This window comes from Zootoca vivipara, chromosome 11, assembly GCF_963506605.1.
Source record: "Zootoca vivipara chromosome 11, rZooViv1.1, whole genome shotgun sequence".
In the NCBI taxonomy this organism is placed as follows: domain Eukaryota; kingdom Metazoa; phylum Chordata; class Lepidosauria; order Squamata; family Lacertidae; genus Zootoca; species Zootoca vivipara.
Window position 1 is genome coordinate 25,094,778 of NC_083286.1, and position 21,981 is coordinate 25,116,758.

The 21,981-nt window shown below is 42.9% G+C and overlaps 1 protein-coding gene across 1 annotated transcript in view; it reads left to right on the top strand.

Moving 5' to 3' along the window:
- The window catches only part of SLCO4C1 (solute carrier organic anion transporter family member 4C1), a 30,681-nt gene extending 9,000 nt beyond the window's left edge, over positions 1-21,681 (top strand). The window contains exons 3-13 of the mRNA XM_035100188.2: positions 5,338-5,535; positions 6,087-6,183; positions 6,667-6,788; positions 10,442-10,551; positions 10,914-11,058; positions 12,803-12,998; positions 16,064-16,220; positions 16,604-16,785; positions 18,058-18,122; positions 19,117-19,254; positions 20,364-21,681. Of these exons, the coding sequence (XP_034956079.2) occupies positions 5,338-5,535; positions 6,087-6,183; positions 6,667-6,788; positions 10,442-10,551; positions 10,914-11,058; positions 12,803-12,998; positions 16,064-16,220; positions 16,604-16,785; positions 18,058-18,122; positions 19,117-19,254; positions 20,364-20,488 (1,535 nt within the window). The 3' untranslated portion in view covers positions 20,489-21,681. The remainder of the gene's footprint in view (positions 1-5,337; positions 5,536-6,086; positions 6,184-6,666; positions 6,789-10,441; positions 10,552-10,913; positions 11,059-12,802; positions 12,999-16,063; positions 16,221-16,603; positions 16,786-18,057; positions 18,123-19,116; positions 19,255-20,363) is intronic.
- The last annotated feature ends 300 nt before the right edge of the window (positions 21,682-21,981 follow it).

Consider the following 21,981-nt stretch of genomic DNA (forward strand, 5'->3'; position numbering starts at 1 on the left):
CTCCTCAGGCCGCCTCAGGCGGTGTGAATGCGTGCATCAGCATTCCTAATTTTGCCTAAGGCAGCAAAACATCCTGGGCTAGCCCTGACACAAAAGGTGTCTCATTTAATTCTTAATGTTATGTTTTAACATATAAATGGCATAATTGTACTATTGCATTGCATTATTAGCACCGCCGAACGAAGACCGACGAAGAGTCGGACACGACTAAACAACAACACAAACAAAAACAAATTAGCACCGCCATTTTAACCAAGGCTATGGAGCCTTTCTATCCCATAACAGAGGGGGGGGGGAAGGGAACCCAAACGTTTGGAACAGGTCACTTCAATCTAAGCATCTCACTTCTTGCAGTTTAGAGACCGTTACGTTTTCGGTTTCCTACCAGCAAACCAAAGCTGTTGGTGTAAATGAAAGTTAATCTCCCACAGTTGCAATGAAATATTGTTTGTGAAAGAAGTGGTCTCCATTTCCCACCGCTCCCCTTTAGCTCTCATTTATTTTCTTGTTGGCTCTTTTTACAAGTGGATTGTCGTGAAATTCTGTAATCTTCTTATTCTGTGAGAATCTGGCAGAAGAAAACATAATCCCATTACTCTTTATCGTAAGTGGAGTTAATGAGTGCTGGGAAAGGTTGCCTAGTAGGGAAGGATCCAACATCTTTGAATAGGTGCCTGACAGAGAGCATTGCAAACACAGCTCTGCAGTCAACCGGCTGCTTGGAAGAAGGCCACGTTGAGTTTCAGAACAGGTTGCCCCACTGAGAGGCTCGTTGGCTGAAGTGTGCGGGGAAAAAATACTTGAACTGAACTAAAAGAAATTATAAATACTACATCTAATGGCTGGCATTCAAGATTCTGGCCTATAGGCTGTGTACACACCATACCTTTAAATCATAGTTAAAACACATTCTTTCCCTCCAAGAGTTACGGTAAGTGCACTTTACCCTTCGCAGAGTTGCAATTCCAAACAACCCTTAACAAACCACAGTGCCCACAATTCTTTGAGGGAAAGAAGGTGCTTCAAATGTGCTTTAAAGGTGTAGTATGTACACAGCATAAGTTTGTTATAGCTCCTCAGCTGGTGCTAGGAAGATGGTATGGTAGACACATAGCTGCCAAGTCTCCCACTGAAAAATGCGGGATCAGCAGCGGCGTGGCACCGGAAGTTGCTTCTACGCATGTCTGGACATGTGTAGAAGCAACTTCCAGTGCTGGAGTCGTCCGATTTCCGGTGCCCATACATGGGTAGCGCGGCACTGGAAGTCGCTTCTACGCATGTCTGGACATGCGTAGAAGCGACTTCCGGTGCCGCTTTGCCCAATTTTTGGTGCCCAGGCATGGGCGGAGTGGCACCGGAAGTCGCATGTCCGGACATGCGTAGAAGCAACTTCCGGTGCCGCTCTGCCCAATTTTTTGCCCAGGCACGGGCAGAGCAGCACCAGAAGTCACATGTCCGGACATGCGTAGAAGCGACTTCCGGTGCCGCGCTACCCATGTCTGGGCACCAGAAATCGGGCAGCACCAGTACCCAAAATGGAGCCTCCCTGGCAGGTAGGAAATCCGGGGATTTACGGGATTTTTTCGAATCCGGGCTGCCAGTGGGAAACGGTTTAAGATACGGGGGTTTCCCACGAGAAATGGGAGACTTGGCAGCTATGGGTAGACATCAATAGGGTTTCATACATCTCATTCACTGAGGAACACCTGCCGCCCCAAACAAAGTAAATGAAGTACAGTAGAACAAGGCTTTAGTAGACTTTCAGATGGGGAAGAGTCAAATTAATACGTCTATTTGAGGCATCATCTTTTAGCCCAGTGGTCAAGCACGTTTCATCTTCATTGATATGGGATGACACAGACTCGCTTTCCCCCATTATACATTCAAACTGGCAAGGTTTCTAAGGAGGATAAAAATTGCCACACAATTGATGTTAGCAGAGCAGGGTTAGAGTGAGGACATAAGGAGAGCTCTGCTGGATCAGACTAAGGCTGGTCTCGTTCAGCATTCTGTTCTCACCATGGTCAAGCAGATGCCAACCGGAAGGCTGCAAGCAGGACCTGAGCACAAGAGTGAACGCCACAGGTGGGATTCTCAGCAACTCAGAGGCAGATGACTCTGCTCTATCAACTACTGTAAATACCTAGCAGTGGAGGTAGACCACAGCCATTGTGGTCAGCAGCCACTGATAGCCTTATCCTCCATGAATTTGTTTATTCCTTTTTAAAAGCCCTCCAACTTGGTGCCCATCACTGCCTCTTGGGGAGAGTGCTGTTGTGCTCAAAGGAAGCCTTTGTGGGCTTACCATAGGCTAACCACTTTGAGAACAGCATGCAGGACTAGATTCTGAATTTTCCAGCATCCAACTTCATTGGACGGCTGTGACTCCTAGTATCATGAGAGATGGAGAAAAACTTGCTTTACACTTTCTCCATACCATGCACAATTATATACATCCTTATCATTTTCCCACTTAGATTTTCTCCAAACTAACCCCCTCCAAAAGAACAGTGTAACCTTTCCTTATAGGGGACTTGCTCTAGCACCTTGTTTCAGCACCATAATATACTTCTTGAGATGCAGTGGCTAGAACTATGCACAGTAGTCCGAGTGTGCTTGCACTCTAGATTTGTGTTATGTCATTACAATTTTGGCAGTTTTATTTTCAATCTTTCCCCTAATGATCCTTAGGATGAAATTTACCTTTTTCACAGCTGCTTCACAGTGGGTAAACACCTTCAAGCTATCCACTGTGACCCCAAGGTCTTTTACCAGTTCAGACCTGATAAACATACATGGGAATTTAGGATCTTTTATTTTTATCACAGTGTGCATCTCTTGCTTACATTGAATTGCGCTTGACATTTTACTTCCCATTCACTCAGTTTAGAGGGATCCTTTTGGAGTTCCTTACAATCCCATGTTGTTTTAGCCGTCCTTTTTTTTTTTTTTTTTGGATCATCAACTAACTTGACTGCCATAGCCACATCCCTCTAAAGCTATATAACAAAAAGAATTTTTAATCAAAGCGTATTCAGTATTGAACCAGGCTTGTTTTTCTCATCTCCCTCCCCTTTGCTTAACATATCCATCTTGATGAAGAGTTTTGGTGGGCTCAAAAGTTGGAATTTTGGAATTTTTCAAAATAAAAATGGTAGTTTAACCTTTAACTATGCAAGTTAACACAGCCCACCCTTTTCTCCACTTGGCTTATTTGGTGGGTTTCTTTCCCAAAAAAGTTTGTTAGTTATTTGGTGGCGGGGACATGCAGAGGATTGGCAAATTGCACTCCAGGAGATGATACCATTGTCCCTGCTGTGAAATAGTCCTAAGGTACATGTCTTAGTTTTCTCCCATTCAAGTGACAGGCTGCCAGTTTTCTTCCATACAGGTGTAGTGTTCCAATAGACCCCTCCAAGAACATCACACTTGGGCACATATAATAGTGAAGAGCAGCAAATTTGACACAGGCTCCTCCGCTTTAAACTTACAATGAGAGCTGTTCCCCCCGCCTTTCCACTCTGGAACCCTTAAAATATGAGGCCTTTCTATCTATCTCTTCCTTGCTATGATGATAGGCATATATTCTTAGCAATGTAAACACTTCAGTGACTTATAAAGTCGCCCTTTTCTTTCCTTGGCGGCCAAAAAGATCAGAAAAAAGACCCTGGGAAATTTGCAGTGAACTGTAAGGGAGACGCAGAAATCTAAATATTTGTGGCACGACACCTGTTTTGCTTTAATTTATTTTTGATTCAGATTAGTCATGGCCAATGGATAGTACAAGAAAGTTATTTGGATTGGAATAAACATAATGAATGATACCAGCAGTTTGTGGCTTCATTTGAAAAAAAGATTAGATGTATTCTTCTCTCTCTCTTTAAAAATCCTACATTTCTTCAGGTGAACACTGTTTTGATAGACGATGATTCTCATACTTCAGATTAATTAAATGGGAGCTCCCTCTAGTGGCATTTATTATTATACCTCCTTTCGATAGTGAACGCTAATGGCGAACACCACCAGGACTGTAGTAAAAATGGGCCAAGAGGGAAGCAGCAGCAGGCTTGAGGGATTCTGAACTTTATAAAGGAAAAAAAGAACTTTATAAGTTCCCCTCCCTCAAAAATACAACAGCAGCTCAATAAAGACTGAGCAAGTTCAATAGCCACAACAAAATGGGATGTCCTGCTTAGAGGGAATAGCTGGACTGGGGGGGGGGGATTAGATAGGAGGATACACAGCAAAATTTTGTTGCAGATTCCACTTACTATGCTACTAATGTGCACCCATAATAATGCTTTGAAAAACCTAGGAACATTGGAAGCTTCCTTATGCAGAGTGCTGGTCCATCTAGTTCAATATTGTCTACAATGACTGGTGATGGCTCTCCATAATTCCGAGCAGGAAAATTGCAACCTGGGACATTCTGCATGCAAAGCAGATGTCCTACCACCAAGGAAGAACTTCGTACCATCTGAAAGCTTGCCGTCCATATTTTCATACACATTGGGTCAATAAAAATGTAGTCTTACCTGCGCTGCTTATGTGATATGAATATCCAAGCTATATCAATACAATACTCTTTCAATTGAGCAAAGTTAAAATATTCCCAGAAGAAAAGTCAGTGATCTTCATGGAGCAGTGCTGACATTATGCACAGTGAATATTTTGCAGCTCTGTGAAAGGTATTTCATACATGTATGTCGGGTTATTTATGATGATGGATAAAAATGCACTATATAATTGTATATAATAATAATAACAACAACAACAGCAACATCTCTCTAGATAGCACTTTTTTCTGTGTGAGAAGGTGTTCAAAGTACATAAGATATTATTTTAGTAATCCTTACCCACCACTCTGCAATGGTGATATTATCTCTAATGGTGATATTATATAAATTGAAGGTGGGCAAAGTACAGAAGTTGAAAGGTAGTTTCATTTTAACACTTTACATTTCGTTGTTGTGATTCATTCTCACTCGCTTCCAATGTCACCCCCTGTTCCAGGGCTATCCAACACGATGCCCTCCAGATGTTGCTGGCCTTCAACTCCCATCAGCCCCAGCCAGCATAGCCAATCATCAGGGTTGATGGGAGTTGTAGTCCTCACATGGGCTACCCAATTTTTTTTGGGGGGGGAAACAACCATTGAAAGTTGTTATCCTGAACAGCCTGCATCTTCTCCCCATGTCACCTTAAAAGCTGCTTTGTAACTTCTTTAGTGTTCTGCACCAATTGCTGGGTTCAGTGGTACCTTGGACAACCCAAGACCTATGCTAATTCATCTGAAAGCAAATAAATTTCATTGATGTAACAAACTTTCACTTCCAGATATCTGTCCAGTAGACCTGGCTGCAATTAAGAATGCCACATGCGACCCTGGCATAAAAAAGAGTCAACTCTCCAACTACTTCTACGTTTTCCTGCTGGGGCAGCTGATTTTGGGAGCAGGTGGGACTCCTCTTTACACACTGGGAACAGCTTTCATCGACGATAGTGTCCCCAAGCACAAGTCTTCAGTCTACATAGGTAAGCTTAGCTGAAATTGATTTCGAGAAATGCCCATTTATATTGATTATCCGTCAATATTTGGAAGAATGTCCATAGTACCTCTTGTGCCTTCTGTTTGTTTGCTTACCATTGTATACATGCCCACAAGAGACATAAGCCCTGCTAAGTCCAATGCTAAGTCCAGTGTGTGCAAAACCGCAAGAGGTTGAACACATGCAATAAATAAATAAATGGCATAGTGGTTAGAATGCTGGACTAGGGCATAGATTCAAATCCCCACTTGGCCATGAAGCTCATTGAGATGCCCTTTTGCGGGGATAAAATGGGGAGGGGGGGAGAACAAGGTCTACCGCCTTGAGCTGCTTGGAGGAAAGGTGGCGCATAAATGTCATAATGGATAAAAATAAATAAGTTGAATATATGTGGGGTTGCTCCTGGGACCAGCTTCAGCCTCCTGCATGTTTACTCTGCATGCTTTCAGTGGGCTTCTGTGGAATCTAAAAGTGATCGTCTAGGCCAAATGCATTTTGGATCCTTACAATACAAACTATTATCTTTCTACTCTGCAGGAATTGGTTATTCCATGTCATTGCTGGGTCCGGCTATCGGTTATGTATTAGGAGGACAGATGCTTAACATTTATGTTGATTTCAATCGTGGCCCAAGGCAAGGAGGGTTTTTATTCTTCTTTTTTCCTTTTACTTCCATAGTGTTACCCTAGAACTCCATTCCCCGCCCCCAACAGCAATGTTACTAAACTCTGCATTTTAGCCTTATGCCGAACAGATAAAAATATATCCACTGGATGTTGAACTGGACTTGGGGGACTTGCGTTAGGATGTTGGAACAGCCACAGAGTTAAGAGGCATTTTCCTTACGTAGTTAACTTACTGTTTATTTGCTTTTGATCAATGAAGTAAAAAATAAAACCAAAAAAATAAAAGATAGTAATTTCCCCAGCTGGTGAGGCAGCAGTACCATTGTTTATATAATTGTTATTATGTTGGATCTTGAAGGGCTCAGTATGTGATGAATAAGCCAGAGGTGTATAATTTATCTTGCAGAATAGCCTGGCAGAATGTACTGGAAAGTGACTCAGCTAATCATGTCTGTATTAAAACTGTGTTTGCTAAATTACTATCTTTCTAGACCCGACATCACTCAAGAAGATCCACGTTGGGTTGGAGCTTGGTGGGTAGCGTTTGTTGCATGCAGTTTCTCTACGTGCCTTTTGGTAGCACCGTTTTCATATTTCCCAAAGCAATTGCCAGGTAAACACATTTTCTGAAGCAGGAGAGAAGTGCCGTCCTGAGCGGTTAGGGCCTCGAATATCTAGTTGGAAGCTCTAAGGTTCTAGTATGAAAGAGGCTTGGAATATATACCCTGCCTTGGCCTAAACATGGCTTCAGTGTTCCTGTTTTATGGTGACCTAGATTTTGTGAGATGCTTGAGAATCATTTGCGTTTGTTGTTTTAGCCCTCATAGCCATCAACGGAGAGATCACAATTACGTCTGCCCACTTGCACGCGAGAAATTCCACTAGTGCAACAAGTTTTGCCTTCTGCCTTCCAATGCCTTGCCCCCCTCACATCTGCTCCAGAATATCCCCTTATCCTCCAAAATAGATGTGGCAGTCCTTTGTGGGCTGAAGGTGGAGAGGAGGCCAAAGAAGTCCCATTGTGCTAGCTCATGCTATGTTGCTTTCCCCTAGGCTTATCTGGCAGGTAATATTACTGAAGTACAGTGGTACCTCGCTAGACGAATGCCCCGCCAGATGAATTTTTCGCTAGACGAATGGGTTTTGCGATCGGAGGTTGCCTCGCAAGATGAATTCATTTTGTGAAAAATTCATTTAGTGAATCGCGGTTTCCCATAGGAATGCATTGAAATTCAATTAATGCGTTCCTATGGGAGGGGAAAAAATTCAATGCATTCCTATGGGATTCGCAAGATGAATTTTTCGCAAAACTTAAATTCGTCTTGCGAGGCACCACTGTACTGAAAGCAGCGTGCACACACACATACACACACACAGGTATTACAACAGAATCATGAAGCCACCATTTTTTAATTTTTTGATAGAGACAGATATAAATCTGAGACTTCTATGTAGTTTACCTGCACTAGTCTACTTTAATCACACTTTAGAACATTCCAGTTGGGGAAATAAAACAAGTGAGCTGACTGCATTCTTCTCAAATCTGCTAAAGAAAAAGGAGAAGGCTTTTCTTCTCTGCTTCCCTTTCCCCTTTTGTCTGAATAGATTAACATTAAAGGTGGGATGGTGCATAAATATCGCCTTATCATAGCTGCTTGTTGGCTTGGATGTGTCATCCGTTGGGGATTTGGATTCATTCGTATATTTGTGTGCATGTGTAAAACTAACAAGAACTGCCACAATCTAGCATTTTTAGTTAGCAAGAATGCCTCTTATAATATAATCCCAATATTTAGGAATCACTCGGATGTCTTATAAAATAATTTTAAAAACCCATAATTATGAGAAAAACATAACTCTTCCTTGCACATTGGCTAAGAAGGTGGGAAGGGCAGGTGCAGATGAACTGCAGGTTAAAAGACTGTAAAACTGAATCTGTTTAAGGGATCAGGTTTTACCTTTAGAAAGGTAGAAAGGTATAAACGAAGAAACTTTTCTCAAACACCTGGGCTATAATGATTTTGGCCAGGTGGACCCCAAGACCTTGTTTGCAGGAAAATTGCCATCTTACTCTAACGTATCTCAGAAAATGGCCACAAGCTTATGTCTCTCAGACAAAATACCGAGTCCCCTCATGAATCCCTGCAGTTGTGCTGACAGGGTAGGACTTTGAGGCAGAAGTCCAGGGTCCCACTTAGCAGAATAATGCAGCATGGGACTGGCTTTTCCTATTCTCATCCAAGGTTGTAATCCTTTACCCAGTTTCCTGGCTGCGCCACTGGGGAAGTTCCCTCTGACGCATAAAGAGATTTTCTTTTTTTCTTTTTTTAAGCAGGGGTGGAATCCTCGTCCTCAAACTTGGGTGAAGTGATGCATCACCCAGTACTGATGCAGCGGCATAGTCAGGGTATCCCGTTAGAAAGGCTTGGTGTAAGTCTCTGTCCAGAAGCCAAGTGTGGGGCAGATGGACCATAGAGCTTCCAGCAGTGGCCTTAGGACCAGTGGCGGAGCTTCATGCTCTGGCACTGGGGGTGGAGAGCAGGCGTGGGCGTGGCTTGTATGCATCCCAGGGGCATGGCGCATGCCCTGGGGGCATGGTGCGGGGCAGCCACGATGGCACCTCACTGGGATCATGGTGCTGGAGGCGGTACGCTCCCCCCACCTCATCTTCCTCTGCCAGTGCTTAGGACGGCCACCTCCATAGACTGGCATCTTGGGGAGGCCATATCCTTGGAACGACCCTGCAGCGGTTTCAGCCCTCCTGCAGGAGGCTGAAAGGGATATATAGCCAATGCCTGAGCCAATGATCCACCTACACCTGTAATCAATAAAGTTGTGGCCATTTTCAACCCAATTAGTTGTCTTTCCGAGCCTGTTCTGCCACAGGTTATCTCGTTGGTGGGAGGCAGGGCCGTCTTAAGGGTATCCAGCACCGTGGTGCAAAAATCCCTCTGCCCCCCCCGTTTCCATCCGGCCTGAACTCACCTCCAGGAAGGATCACCTGCTGTACCCTGGCCTCAACGAGGAAGGGCGGGCGACGGGCATTTTTTTTTAATAAACATTTATTTATTTTTAAATAAATGAAAGTAAAAAGAGTAAAAATAAAACTAATAGTAATAGTAATAATAATAATAATAATAATAATAATAATAATAATAATAAGGTGGTGATAGTGGTGGCAGCGGCAGGGGCGGCAAGACTGAGGCTCCTCGCCTCAAAGTGTCCCTCTCCCCATCCAGGGTGGGGATGGCAGCAGCAGCAGCCATGAGGCCAGGGCTCTCCCTCTTCCCCTCCAGAGCACCGGTGCTCCACGGGCCGGGCTGCCCCAGGCCTCGGAGCTCCACCCGGTTGATGGCCGGGCGCCCTCGGCTCTGGCTGGGCGCGATCGCTGGGGGGGGGGGGGACGCAGTGGCGGTCTCGGTGGCTCTTGGTGGCTCAGGAGCCCTCAGGCAGCGTGAGCACGCCAGCTGCTCTGAAGAGCTCCACGGCAGCGTGCCCATCACCACCTTGCCTCACCGGAAGTCCCGCCTCTACCAATGAAACGCAGCACTGGGATGAGGAATGACCCAGGCGCTGCAGAGCGGAACAGGGTCCTAGTGCCCCTGCTCTGCCTCGCTTACCTCCCTGCTCTCCCTGACGCAGCTGGCGGGTGTGCAGGAGGGAAAGGGGAGGCTGCTGCGCAACTCCCCCACTTGCTGGGGCACCCCAGTGGGAAAGATGGGCCTGCCGGCAGGTAGGGAATGAGGACTCTGTGACTTGGCCTGCAAGAGATTTTCTTCTTTTCTTCTTTTAAAAAGCAGAGTTGTCTTTTAAATGTCCTGGCTGTGCTTTTTAAATAGACAAACCAGACCGAATATAAGCCAATCCCTATCAGCCACAGTTGGCAGGAAGAAAGGCTTGTGTGAGTCAATTAGAGATGTTGAAAAAGAAATTAAATGTGCTGAGTTTTTCACACCATGGATGGATAAGAGTGTCGGACTCCTTGTAGCTGTTTATACGTGAACAGTACATGTTCAACAGGGTGGGGGAGGAGGGAAACAGACTCCAGTTCACCAAGGAATCACATACACACATGTGCCCATCCAAGCAAATTGGCTGACTCCAAATGGTCCCAGATATGGAGCTTTGTGAAGTTAATTTGTCAAACATTAAAAACAGCAGCTTATTTCCTTGTGATTTCTGTTCTCTTGTGCCAGGTACAGCTGTTAATCATGCCTTTGTGTTATCCTATATATGCTTGATGATCTTTCTCCCACCGCCCCCCAGGTACACACAAAATTCGAGCTGAAAAGATTTCTGAAGCACATCATGGTGGAGCTGACATTCAGCCTGATTATGGTGGGAAGAGTCTCAGAGACTTTCTGCTGACACTCTGGGTAATTATAAGCAAGGAATCTAGAACAGTTTCCTCAGATTCATGTCATTGCCTATTTGTGTGCTTGAAGCGCAAATAACACTTCCATAGGCAACATGAACCTGTGCTCAGGTTTCATTTCTGGTAGGGTGCTAGGTAAGATTGGGTGCCTGATCACATTATTTAATTCATAACTTTTGGTAAATGGGACAAAGTAAAAAACAGAATTATAACCCCGAAGCAAAGGACAAATGCTTTTACTAGGAATAATACAGTTTATCAACACATACATTTTTTTAAAAAAATCAACAACACCCACAAGTAAATCTGCTTGCCAATGCACAATGTCAGAAGTCACAAAATAATTCCTCCCCTTTTTTCTAGTTGCTTCTGAGGAACCCCGTGCTGATGTGTCTTGTATTCGCTGCTGCAATGGAAGGCTGTGTTGCCACTGGCATGGCAACTTTCTTGCCCAAATTTATAGAAAATCAGTTTGGATATACATCTAGCTATTCAGCCACCTTAGGGGGTAATGTATTTCTCTTTATTTATTTTACAGAATATGCTCTTAATCTGTTTACTGCTTGAGTTAAATAACAAGAGCAGAGTAAAACTGGATTAGTAATACAAAGTCTGCAGTTCTAAACAGGTTTGCTGGGGAATATGGTCCCTGCGAGGCTTATTTCTGTGCAAATATGTTTTCCTAGTGCATGGCTAAGAACATACCCTCCAAGTGTCCCTATTCCCTAGGAACAGTCCCGGAATTACAGAAGCCATCCCGGTTTCTGATTTGACCCCCAAAGGCCCTGCTTTTCCTGAATAGGATGTCCCTATTTTCATTGGAGAAATGTTGGAGGGTGTGTGTTTGTAAGAATCAGCTAGGAACTGAGCTAATGTCTCTTGGCCTGCACGCTGATCCCTTTGAAAGGAATCAGGGAAACTAGCCACAATGACTGTTTATACCTCTGTGTCAGAGACAGTATTTCTGAATGTTGATTGCTGGGAATCACTATTGGGAAGAATGCTTACAGGCTCCCCTGGGCATGGACTTGGCCACCTGGAGATCAAGATGCTAGACTTTGACAGCCTTTGGCCTGATCAGGCAAGAATGTTCTTATATTCTTTAGCAGTATGAAACTCCTGTTGGCCAGATCTTTATTTAATTGCCCTGGGTATGTCAGACACTGGTCTTGACTATGTGGTTCCCTTGGTTATTTCAGATATTTCTAAACTGAGGGAAAATGTCCTCCACAGATTTGCTTCCCCACACAGAAACAGTGAATTGGAAAGGGGACATACCATCTTTTTGTGCTGGTGTGGGAAAGTTTTTCTGAACATTTTATTGTGCTAACAAACTGGTAGTAGTAGCAGCTTTTAAGAAGTCATCTTTTTCCACTTTCCATGTGTGTGAACACAATTCTATCCCCTGCCCCAAATGTGAGAGCACCTTTCCAGAATATGTCAGTGTGGCTCTTGGGAGGAGGCTGTACCATAAAGAGGTTTTACTGGGGACACAGCGTAACATGTAGTTTGGCACTGAGAAAGCATGCTAGCCAGAAGAGAAAGTGCAGTTGAGATCAAAGATATATAACCTTTGGCTCTTGTGTGTGACATTAGATTCATGCATAACAGCGCTGTTAGGTTCACTGGCCCTGTGATGCGCAGTAAAAGTTGACTGGCAAACCACATGGTTACAAAATCAAAATGATTTGAAGCATGTGGTAAGATGGATTTTGGAGTGGCAAGCTAGGGTGCAGTGACTAGAGTGCTGAACTAGGACCTAGGAGAGACACAGGCTCAAATCCCCACTCAACTGTGAAACTTATTTGGTGACCTTCTGCCTCTCAGTCTAACCTACCTCACAGGGTTGCTGTGACAATATGGGGAAGTTCGTGCACACTACCTTGAGTTCCTTGAAGGAAATGGTGGGATATAAATATTATAATAATAAATAAACTGATTTAACTGTTGTTTAGGTATTATTTAACGTCCAAGATATTCTTAAGCCCTTTTTGTGTGTTACAGTCATGTAGGTCTTTCATGGGTAGGAAGGGAAATGGGGCCTAGCCCTGCCTCCTTGATGTTGGTAGCTGTGTGCAATGTTGTGGTAGGATTAGCATTATAACCCACTTTTGCTTCTATCTGTGAAAGTTTTATGTGCATTTACCATTTCTATATGTTCACTGTTTTATATTTTCTTGAATTATTGATGACTGCCATTATTAACAATAAATGTTAATTCAAGTCTCTGTTGTCACCTTGTTTTCCCGCAGGACTTGTGTTGGTCCCAGGAGCAGCAATAGGTCAAATCATAAGTGGTATCTTAGTTTCCAAGCTCAAACTAAGTTGCAAAAACATAATCAAGTTCATCGTCTTTACTTGTTCAGTGGCACTTGTATTATGTTTGGTCTTTTTAATTGCTGTCTGTGGGAATACACCATTTGCAGGTGTTTCAGAAAATTATAACGGGTAAGTATTTGTTCAAAAGATAACAATGAGATGGGCCTGACTGTGTGTATACTGCTATGAGTGTATACTGTGTGTGTACTGTTGATGACAACGCTCAGAGGATGACCTCCAAACCATCTTAAATATATTCACAGAAGCTTGCAAAAAGTTTGGCCTATCACTCAACATCCAAACAACCAAAGTGCTGCACCAACAAGTACAAAATAACCCCTCTGCAGTGCCACAAATCCAACTCAATGGTGTAACATTGGAAAATGTCCATCACTTCTCCAGTTATCTTTACACAAGGGCCGACATTGATGCCGAAATCCAGCATTGCCTGAGCTCTGCGCATGCGGCTTTCTTCTGATTGAAGTGCAGAGTGTTTGAGGACTGGGTCGTTCAAAGGGAAACCAAAATGCTTGTTTACAAAGCTATTGTACTACCAACCTTACCGTATGCTTGTGAAACATGGACCACTTATAAACGCCTTCTGCAGCTCCTCAAAAGATTCCATCAACGGTGTCTCTGAAAATTTTTACACATCACTTGGCAAGACAGGTGAACTAATAGTGTGCTGGAAGAAGCAAAGATCATCAGTGTTGAAGCAATGATTATTCAACATCAGCTTTATTGGACTGGTCATGTTGTGTGGGTGCCTGATTATCATCTTCCAAAGCGACTTCTCTATTCCGAACTTAAAAATGGAAAGCGTAATGCTGGTGGTCAACAAAAGAGGTTTAAAGACTGTCTCAAGGCAAATCTAAAAAATGTAGTATGAACACCCAATTGCCTGCAAGCGCTCCAATTGGAGAACAGCCTTTACCAAAGGTGTCATGGGCTTTGAAGACACTTGAACTCAGGACGCAAGGGAGAAACGCCCTAAGAGGAAGGCACATTTGGCAAACCCTCACTGTGATCAACTCCTTCCCAGAAACCTTTGTCCCCACTGTGGAAGGACGTGTGGATCCAGAATTGCCCTCCACAGTCACTTATGGACACACTGTTAAAACCGTGTTTATGGAAGACAATATTAGTCAGCTATGAATGATCGCCAAAGAAGAAGACTGCTAAGAGAACAAAATCAAGGCAGCTAGTTCTTGGGGTTAGGTGTTCTGAGCCTAATTATGCATGCATCACTTGATAGCTAATCAGGGCTGTCACAACACACAGTGTGATTCATCAGCAGTTCATTAGTCCTGTCACATTTGACGGAGCTTATCATCTATTAGTCATATATTGGGGGCTTATCCAGTATAGCAACACAAAGGCAGCTTTCTGTTCATGTTCTCTAGATTGGAGCCATGGATTCTGGCTTCTGATAACTATTAAGTATTGACAAATATCTCCTTTTGGTACAAGGAATACTAGAAAGTGGTGGTAGTCTTCCTCCAAGTGTAGTTGGATGAAATGGACTACCTGGTCCCATTTCAGTCAACACCATGGTCTAGCGTTGAAACAGCCTTGGTTCTGATGGATGACTTTTGTTAGAAGAGAGGCGGAAGGAATGTGAACCTACTGATTTCCCTTCTCGGTGGCTTTTGAAACTGTCAACCCTGGTATCTTACTGGACGAGTGATGTGGGTTGGGAACCCTCCTACCTGGAGGGTTGGTTCACTGCTCTGTTTAGACACCTACTGAAGACCTCTCTCCCCAGGCACATTATTTAGTTAGCATTTGTTTAAATTATTTTATCTTTGTTCTTAATGATGGTTTTATGTATATTTATTTTTAACTGGTTTGTATATTTTAGCCATGTTTTATACAGTGGTACCTCGCAAGACGAATTTTTCGCAAGACGAACGCGTCTTGCGATCTGATGGTGACTCGCAAGACAAATTCATTTTGCGAAAAATTCACCTTGCGAATTGTGGTTTCCCATAGGAATGCATTGAAATTTAATTAATGCGTTCCTGTGGGCAAATTTTTTTTCGATGCATTCCTATGGGAAACCACGATTCGCAAGGCGGATTTTTCGCAAAACGAATTGACTCGCGGAACGAATTAAATTCGTCTTGCGAGGCACCACTGTATATAATTTGACCTGTGCGCCATTTGGATATTTTTTTTTTGAGCAAGCAGTTTATAAATTTCCAAGATAAAATTGTAAATAAATAAGTATCATGGTGGGGGGAGGGGACTTCATCTCCATACTGTGTGCTGTGTAATCCCGCATGGTCCCGCCTTGTCTCCTATGCTCTTTAATAATCTATTTGAAGTCCTCAGAGGGTTTGGAGTGAAAGGTCCATTGTCTTGTTTGGAGAACATCCTAGGTTCATTCTCTGGTATATCTAATTTTAAAAGAACCTTAGGTATCAGGGATGGGGAAGACCCCGTTAGAGGCTTTGGAAGGCAGCTACCAGCTACAGTACGCAGCACTGGAGCAGATGAACCAATGCTCTGACCATGTATAAATGTGTTCATATTTTAAAAAAATGGTTCAGTGACCCCCCCCCCCCCCACCAACATCAAACCCTGATGTTAAATAAAATGCAGTGCTAACAGCGAAGGTGCTAATTTTAGCCACACAATTTCTCATATTCACTTTGTGAATAGAATAATAAATATGAGATTTCATTCTAAACCTCTTGCCATGTATCTCGCAGAGGACAAGAGGTTGCATGCCTCTGAATATCAGTGCTGGGGGACAACAGCAGGAGAAAGCTATTGTGGAATACTCTGCCAACAGAGATTCGCCAGGCACCTTCTGCTTCAACTTTTCAACACCTGCTGAAAACTTTTCTATTCTGTCAGGATTATGTAGGCAATTAATAATACAGCTTTCCATTATTTCAGATTTTAAAATTGTTTGCATGGGTTTTTGTCGTATGATTTTAGGTTTAACTTTCAGAAAACGCTCTGAAACCAGGCATATGAATATTTTGATAAATATCATGCCTGCATGCAGGATTCCTGACAGCACTTGGCTAGCCACAGTGGGAAACACAAGGCAAGACTAAATTAGATTTTGGTCTGATCCTGTAGAGATCTTAAGTTCTTACTCTTTAATTGTTCAGAATATGTTCTTAGGAGATACCCAAAGCTGCATATGCTTAGCTGATTTGACTTTTATCTCTCTGTTTCAGGACAGGCACATTATCAAACTTAACTGCGCCTTGCAATGCCCAGTGTAGATGCTTGCGTTCAAACTATTTACCAGTCTGTGGCACAGATGGAGTCCAGTATTTTTCTGCATGTTATGCAGGATGTACCTCTACTGTTACTATTAAAGACGGTTCAAAGGTATTGCCATTTTATATCATGGGTTGAGAATGCAGAATTTACCTTAGGTCTAAAGGGTGGCAAAATGAATTTGGCTGGCAGGCAGGGTCCTTATTTCCCCCACCTCAGGTTACGAACTTAATTAGTTCCGGAAGTCCATTGTTAACCTGAAGCGTTCTTAACCCAAGGTACGCATTTCCTACATGGGCCTCCCGTGGCCCCGGAAGTGGATTGCGTGTGGATCGGCGTCAGGGTCCTCCCTTTCCTGTTGAAATGAAGGCAGTTCCATAGAAACATCTTCTCTGTTTCTGCTGTAATTGGTTAAGCACTTTGTTATTCAGTATTGCTAATATTGGAAATAGTGATTACTTCATTTGCTATGCTCATATATGCACTGTTTATAGGTCTTCACCAACTGTGACTGTGTTGTGAATTCCAAATTTACCATTGAGAATATCAACCATGGGGCTACCCTTGGGAAATGTCCATCAAGATGTTCAACCCTGCCTCTGTTCCTTGGCTTCTTCTTCTTCACTATTGTTTTTACGTTCATGGCAGTGACTCCAACAACAGTGGCCATTCTAAGGTAGTTTTCAATCTGTTTATTTCTTACTTATTGATCACTGCAAAATGTTATAAATTTCCTCTCTAAATTTTTAAAATAAAAAATAAAAACCACTCATTCTTTTTGCCCCTCTCTGTCCTCCTTCTCTAGCACAATTCAGAAAGCAACAGAGGGTTACATCCAACTAAGTTATACTCAGAGTAGGCACATTGGAATCAACACAGCTAAGTTAGACATGCACATTCATTTCAATGGGCAGTATTGAGCTAAATAAATGTGTGAACAGAATGACTTCCGCTTGTCCAATGGGACTTTCCCTGTTCTCCTTTGGCAAGTAGGTGCGCCCTCGCCTAAACTTGGACTCCCGCACAGTTGATTTGTTCATCTGTGGGCAGCAGCAGGACTCAAGTTTGATGTCATTTGGTCTCCACTGGAAGCTAACATTTTAATTTCCTGCACTATAGCCCAGCACTGGAAAAAGGGCATTTATTTAACAGGGACCCAAGTTAGGCACCAGTGGTAGGCATGGTGGGTTTTCCAGAACCCTGGCAGCTGTCTGATGATGCTGATGATGGGTGCTGATATCAGGCCGGACACTAATCCATATTGGCTGGAGCTTATGATGTCATTTTTTTCCCCCTATTCCAGAATTCACACCAGCAGCCTGGATAGCCAAAACAGTTAAGATATTTTGTAGGCAATGTATTGCATAACAACTTCTTCTTTGTGGCTAACAGTATCCCTTGCTGTATGTGTGTTTTGGAACTATCATATGATGCAAAAACTGTTCTTTGATGTTGTTGAATCACATAATAATGTTGCCTTTCCTTTCCTTTAAAACTAGACGTCAGCATGGAACAATTTACAGATATATTATTGAACTTGATTTTCTTGTTTATCATGCTTTTATTGGGTCTCTTGTTTATTCTTAAAGACTGCATTTTTCCTAAGTAGTCATTGTATCTACAAAATTACAGAATGAAAACAAAAACTGGTTTCATACTTCCAAATGAGAAGTAACAAATGGAAGCATGATTTGAAAATATAGATGAACAGAAGAATCAGTAGATTTGAAAGTTACATTGCTGCCATTTTCTTAAACTTTAAATCTTAATGTATTTTAAAATTGGATGAGCTTTTCATACCAATTTTGGTGCTGTGCCTCACTGCTGTTTTAACATTTGTATTTTTAAGATAGCTATGCATGTTTTATACTGTCAACCATCCTCATAATTTCTGCTTGAAGGATGGTATAAATCTCTGTTAAACAATAAATCAAACTTTGGTTTACAGGTGTGTACCAGAAAGACACCGATCATTTGCGATGGGAGTTCACATGCTCTTTCTACGAATTTTGGGTATGTTTTCTAAAACCTCTATACTTAAGTAGGAACTAAGAACAATGGTCACAGTTCTAAGGATCACAAGTGCCCCGAGGCTCCATAGTTATCTATGGAAAATGAAGGATCAGGATGTTACCTGTACAAATGCAGGTAACAGGTGACTGGATCATGGCTGACGTACACTATCATTAGCTCTGTTCAGGCTCAAGTTTAAAACATATCTTTCTTATGTTGATATTGACTCTGGAGGAGAGACCACACACTTTTTTTCCAGGGAAAAAACAGCTTTACAAACAAACAAACAAACAAACAAACAAACAAACAAACAAACACCACCACCACAACCCAGGGGAAAACTGTCCCCCCCCTTTTTCTGTTTTTTTCCAGGCCTTTACATCTCTACCGTACTCCGCTACTGCTTATCAGCCAAATTTGACCAGTGGATTGGGCCCCTCAGAGTGTCTCCCGTCACTGAAAATTGTTGGGTGTGGGGATTTGCCCTCCCTTGCTTCAACAGTTCCAAATTTGTCTGATAGTTCTGTGTTAAGAACTTTGCCAAGCTCTATGTTTCATTTCCATTTTGATGATATATCAAGCGAAAACTTATTAAAGATTGAGGAAAAACATCAATATGGTGACGCTAGCTAGTGTGTACATTCAAAGGGCATGATGAAGGCACAGAGAAATGTTTTTGTTTGAGAGAGCACATTGCAGAGGTAACTGAGAACAGGAGGACCTCGATCATAATCTGAATCTTAAAATATTAAATATTTTAACATTTCCCATAGTTTTAGACATATAAACTACGTCTTTAAGTCTTGCAATCATGCATTTTGTTAAAGGCAAAAATATATTTATATTATTCTGGAACGCTTGAAGCTTTAATAAGAGCCTTCTTTATTGGCTATAGAAGTCCAGTATTGGTACAACATCTCTATTTTTACAGCATAGTTTCCGCATCTGAGTTTGCATTTTCAGTTGTTGTTTTTCACCACTCCATTTTCTACAGGCAGCATACCTGGACCAATCCTGTTTGGTGTTTCAATAGACAGTACCTGTACGCTATGGGATATGGATAAGTGTGGAGTTAAAGGAGCATGTTGGACCTATAACAACCACAAAATGGCCTATATGTTAGTGGGCATAAGTAAGTATCTCTCCAAAGCCTTGTGCTCCAAATAGTCTTGAGTCTGAACAATTCCAGTGAAGATATAGGATGGGGGAGGCACCTTGCAGTTAGAATTAACTGTTTTATTTCTCATTTGGTATGCTAAGCAAACTGAATGCATGGTCTGAGGATCAGCAGTTTCTGGTTTTTATTGCTCACTAGGGGCAACCTAAGGTGCCCTGGTGCTTGCTGGAAGTTACTGTGACAGACATGGACAGATGTCTGTTTCATATGAATGCAGTGATGAGACCATAAATGGCTGACAACAGACGTGAAAGAGGAAACTGGAAGTCATCCCTTGTTAGGACAGACTCACCTGGTAGGGTGGAGCTGCAGCAATAGCCTCCCAGCAGAGGTGTCGCTGCTGCTTACCAAGATGGGGGTGGGGTGGGGGGTGGCTACCTAATGGTGAGATTGGCACTTTGTTGGAACCAATCAGCTGCCCTGGTTGATATGGTCACACAGCCTCAGCCTTGCACACTGGTGGAAGAAGCTGGGTGTGGGGGGGGGGCACTGCTCCGGCTGTCATCCCTAAGCGGGGGTGACATTTGGCACTTCATCCGCCCGTGACTCAGACTCCCATGCCTACTGCGAGCCACTGGGGAAGGAGCAGGGGGGGCGGTTCCTCCTCCCCTTCCCGCTTGCCTGCCTCCTTCCCATCCTCTCCTCCAGCCGGGAGTCACAGGCGGGCGGTCCACCGTTGCCCCGTGCTCCTGGCTGGAGGTCGGTGGGTGTGTGCACGGTTATCCCACCCCTCGGAAACACACCCGCCCTGGGCAGGGCGGGCATATGCTCCGTCTGGCAGGCCTCCCTCTACACAGAGCGCTACTTCTGCCTCTTTCTATAGCCCCCTCAGCTGGCCCAGTGCCAATTGTAGACTGCAGCTTAATTGGCTGCCTTTTAACTTATCAACAAATCAATCAATGTATGGAATACCAAAGCTTCAATATAGGTTTATGTTTTTGAGATCTCCAAAGAGGTGTGAAATCAATCTACAACACGATAAACCGAAAGCTATCGCTAATTGCTAATTTAGCCAAAGGGAAATGGTTAAAATGCTGTAAATCTTCCTTCTTTCCCTTTTGCAGGCGCCATTGCCAAAATCATGTCCATCAGTTTTTATACTACAGCAGTTTTCTTATATAACCCTCCACCAGAGCAACTGGCGGATTCAGTGAAGAAAGAAGAAGCAGTGACTTCTGTACAACTTTAACACGACGAACCCCTAAATTTTTCATAGAAACTCTCACTCAAAAACTAAGACTGAAGCGATGGCTTTCTAAGAATGTGTCATAGCAGCTGGCTCTGCTAAATATGAATCATGCCAGCATGGGAGCACATCTTGAGCAACTGTTTCAAGTTTTTTTAAACAAACAAACAAATAAATAAATAAACACAGCCTGTCAGGATTATTTCAGTCACCTCAAACAATGTTTCATTCAGGAAAAATTACCATGAGGTTGGATCCAGACTTCCCAGAAATACAATTTCATTAAGAGTATTCTTCCACTAGGTGAGAAGATGAGGAGAAGAGGAAATATTCATTGATTTCCCACTTCCTTCCTCAACCTCCTCTGACAACCTCCCAAATTCGCACCAGCCTGGGAGGAGGAGGGGTTGGGGGTTGCAGAGGAAAGAGGAAACTGACAAAAATTGTCCCCAGAAATAAACCTCAATGGGAGGTACCACTGCATCAGAATCTCTTCTGCAAACAGAAAAGGCAAATCTGGATCCAACCCCCTAGAATGTTGCAGAACATAAAATAGCACTTTGTTTTAATCATATGTCGAAGAGATCAAGCCTTCGGAGGCACATTTAAATTTTATGTTGTTTGTTTCTGGTCATCAGCAGCTGGCTTTAGGAGTTTGTGGGCCACCAGCAGATTTATGACACTGCTGAACCCCACAGAAGCACTTTCTGTATGAAATAGCAGATATGTGTAACTACTGCTGTATTGTGAATAATGACAGCCACATGCACAGACCCCACTTATTCATGCAGTTGGTATCTCCACAAGCCCAGCAGTTGCCCATAAACTCCTGAGCATCCGACCTGACCTGTCAGTGAACTGTGATGCACTACAGAGAATTAGCCACCTAAGAGCTACTATAATTTTACTTGTTGAAAGCTCTTGGAATGTTGCACACTATGCAACAATACTGTTGGCTAGTTGACCATAGTTGCAAAGTGCTTTAAATTTATTTGCACCTCTGTCTCTCAAAGGATAAATGTGGATTGTTTACATAGCTTGCCAGGTTGACAAAACCGAGTGCCTGTTTTCTAGGCTTTCTTTGACTTGTAGGCTTTGACTTGATAGAAATGGTACAATTACACGATGGGCGTGTGAAAATCTTTCTAGCGATTTTCTTGAATTCTTTTGTTGAGCCAAACAAAGACAAAATGCTCCGGCAAATGCCTCTCTTGTTCATATATGTATGAAATTATATATATGCTTTTATATACATGAAAGCATATATAATGTTATACAACAGAGGCATTTGCCGGAGCATTTTGTCTTTGTGTGGCTCAACAAAAGAATTCAAGAAAATCTCTAGAAAGATTTTCACATGCAGGACCCAGTACCATTGTTTAATTGTATACATAATTGTGTGTGTGTGTGTGTGTGTGTGTGTGTAACCATAGGAATACTAACTCAAAAAACTCTGTTCAAGAAGGTTATTTTAAGCTCTTTTTTATGTTCAAGAA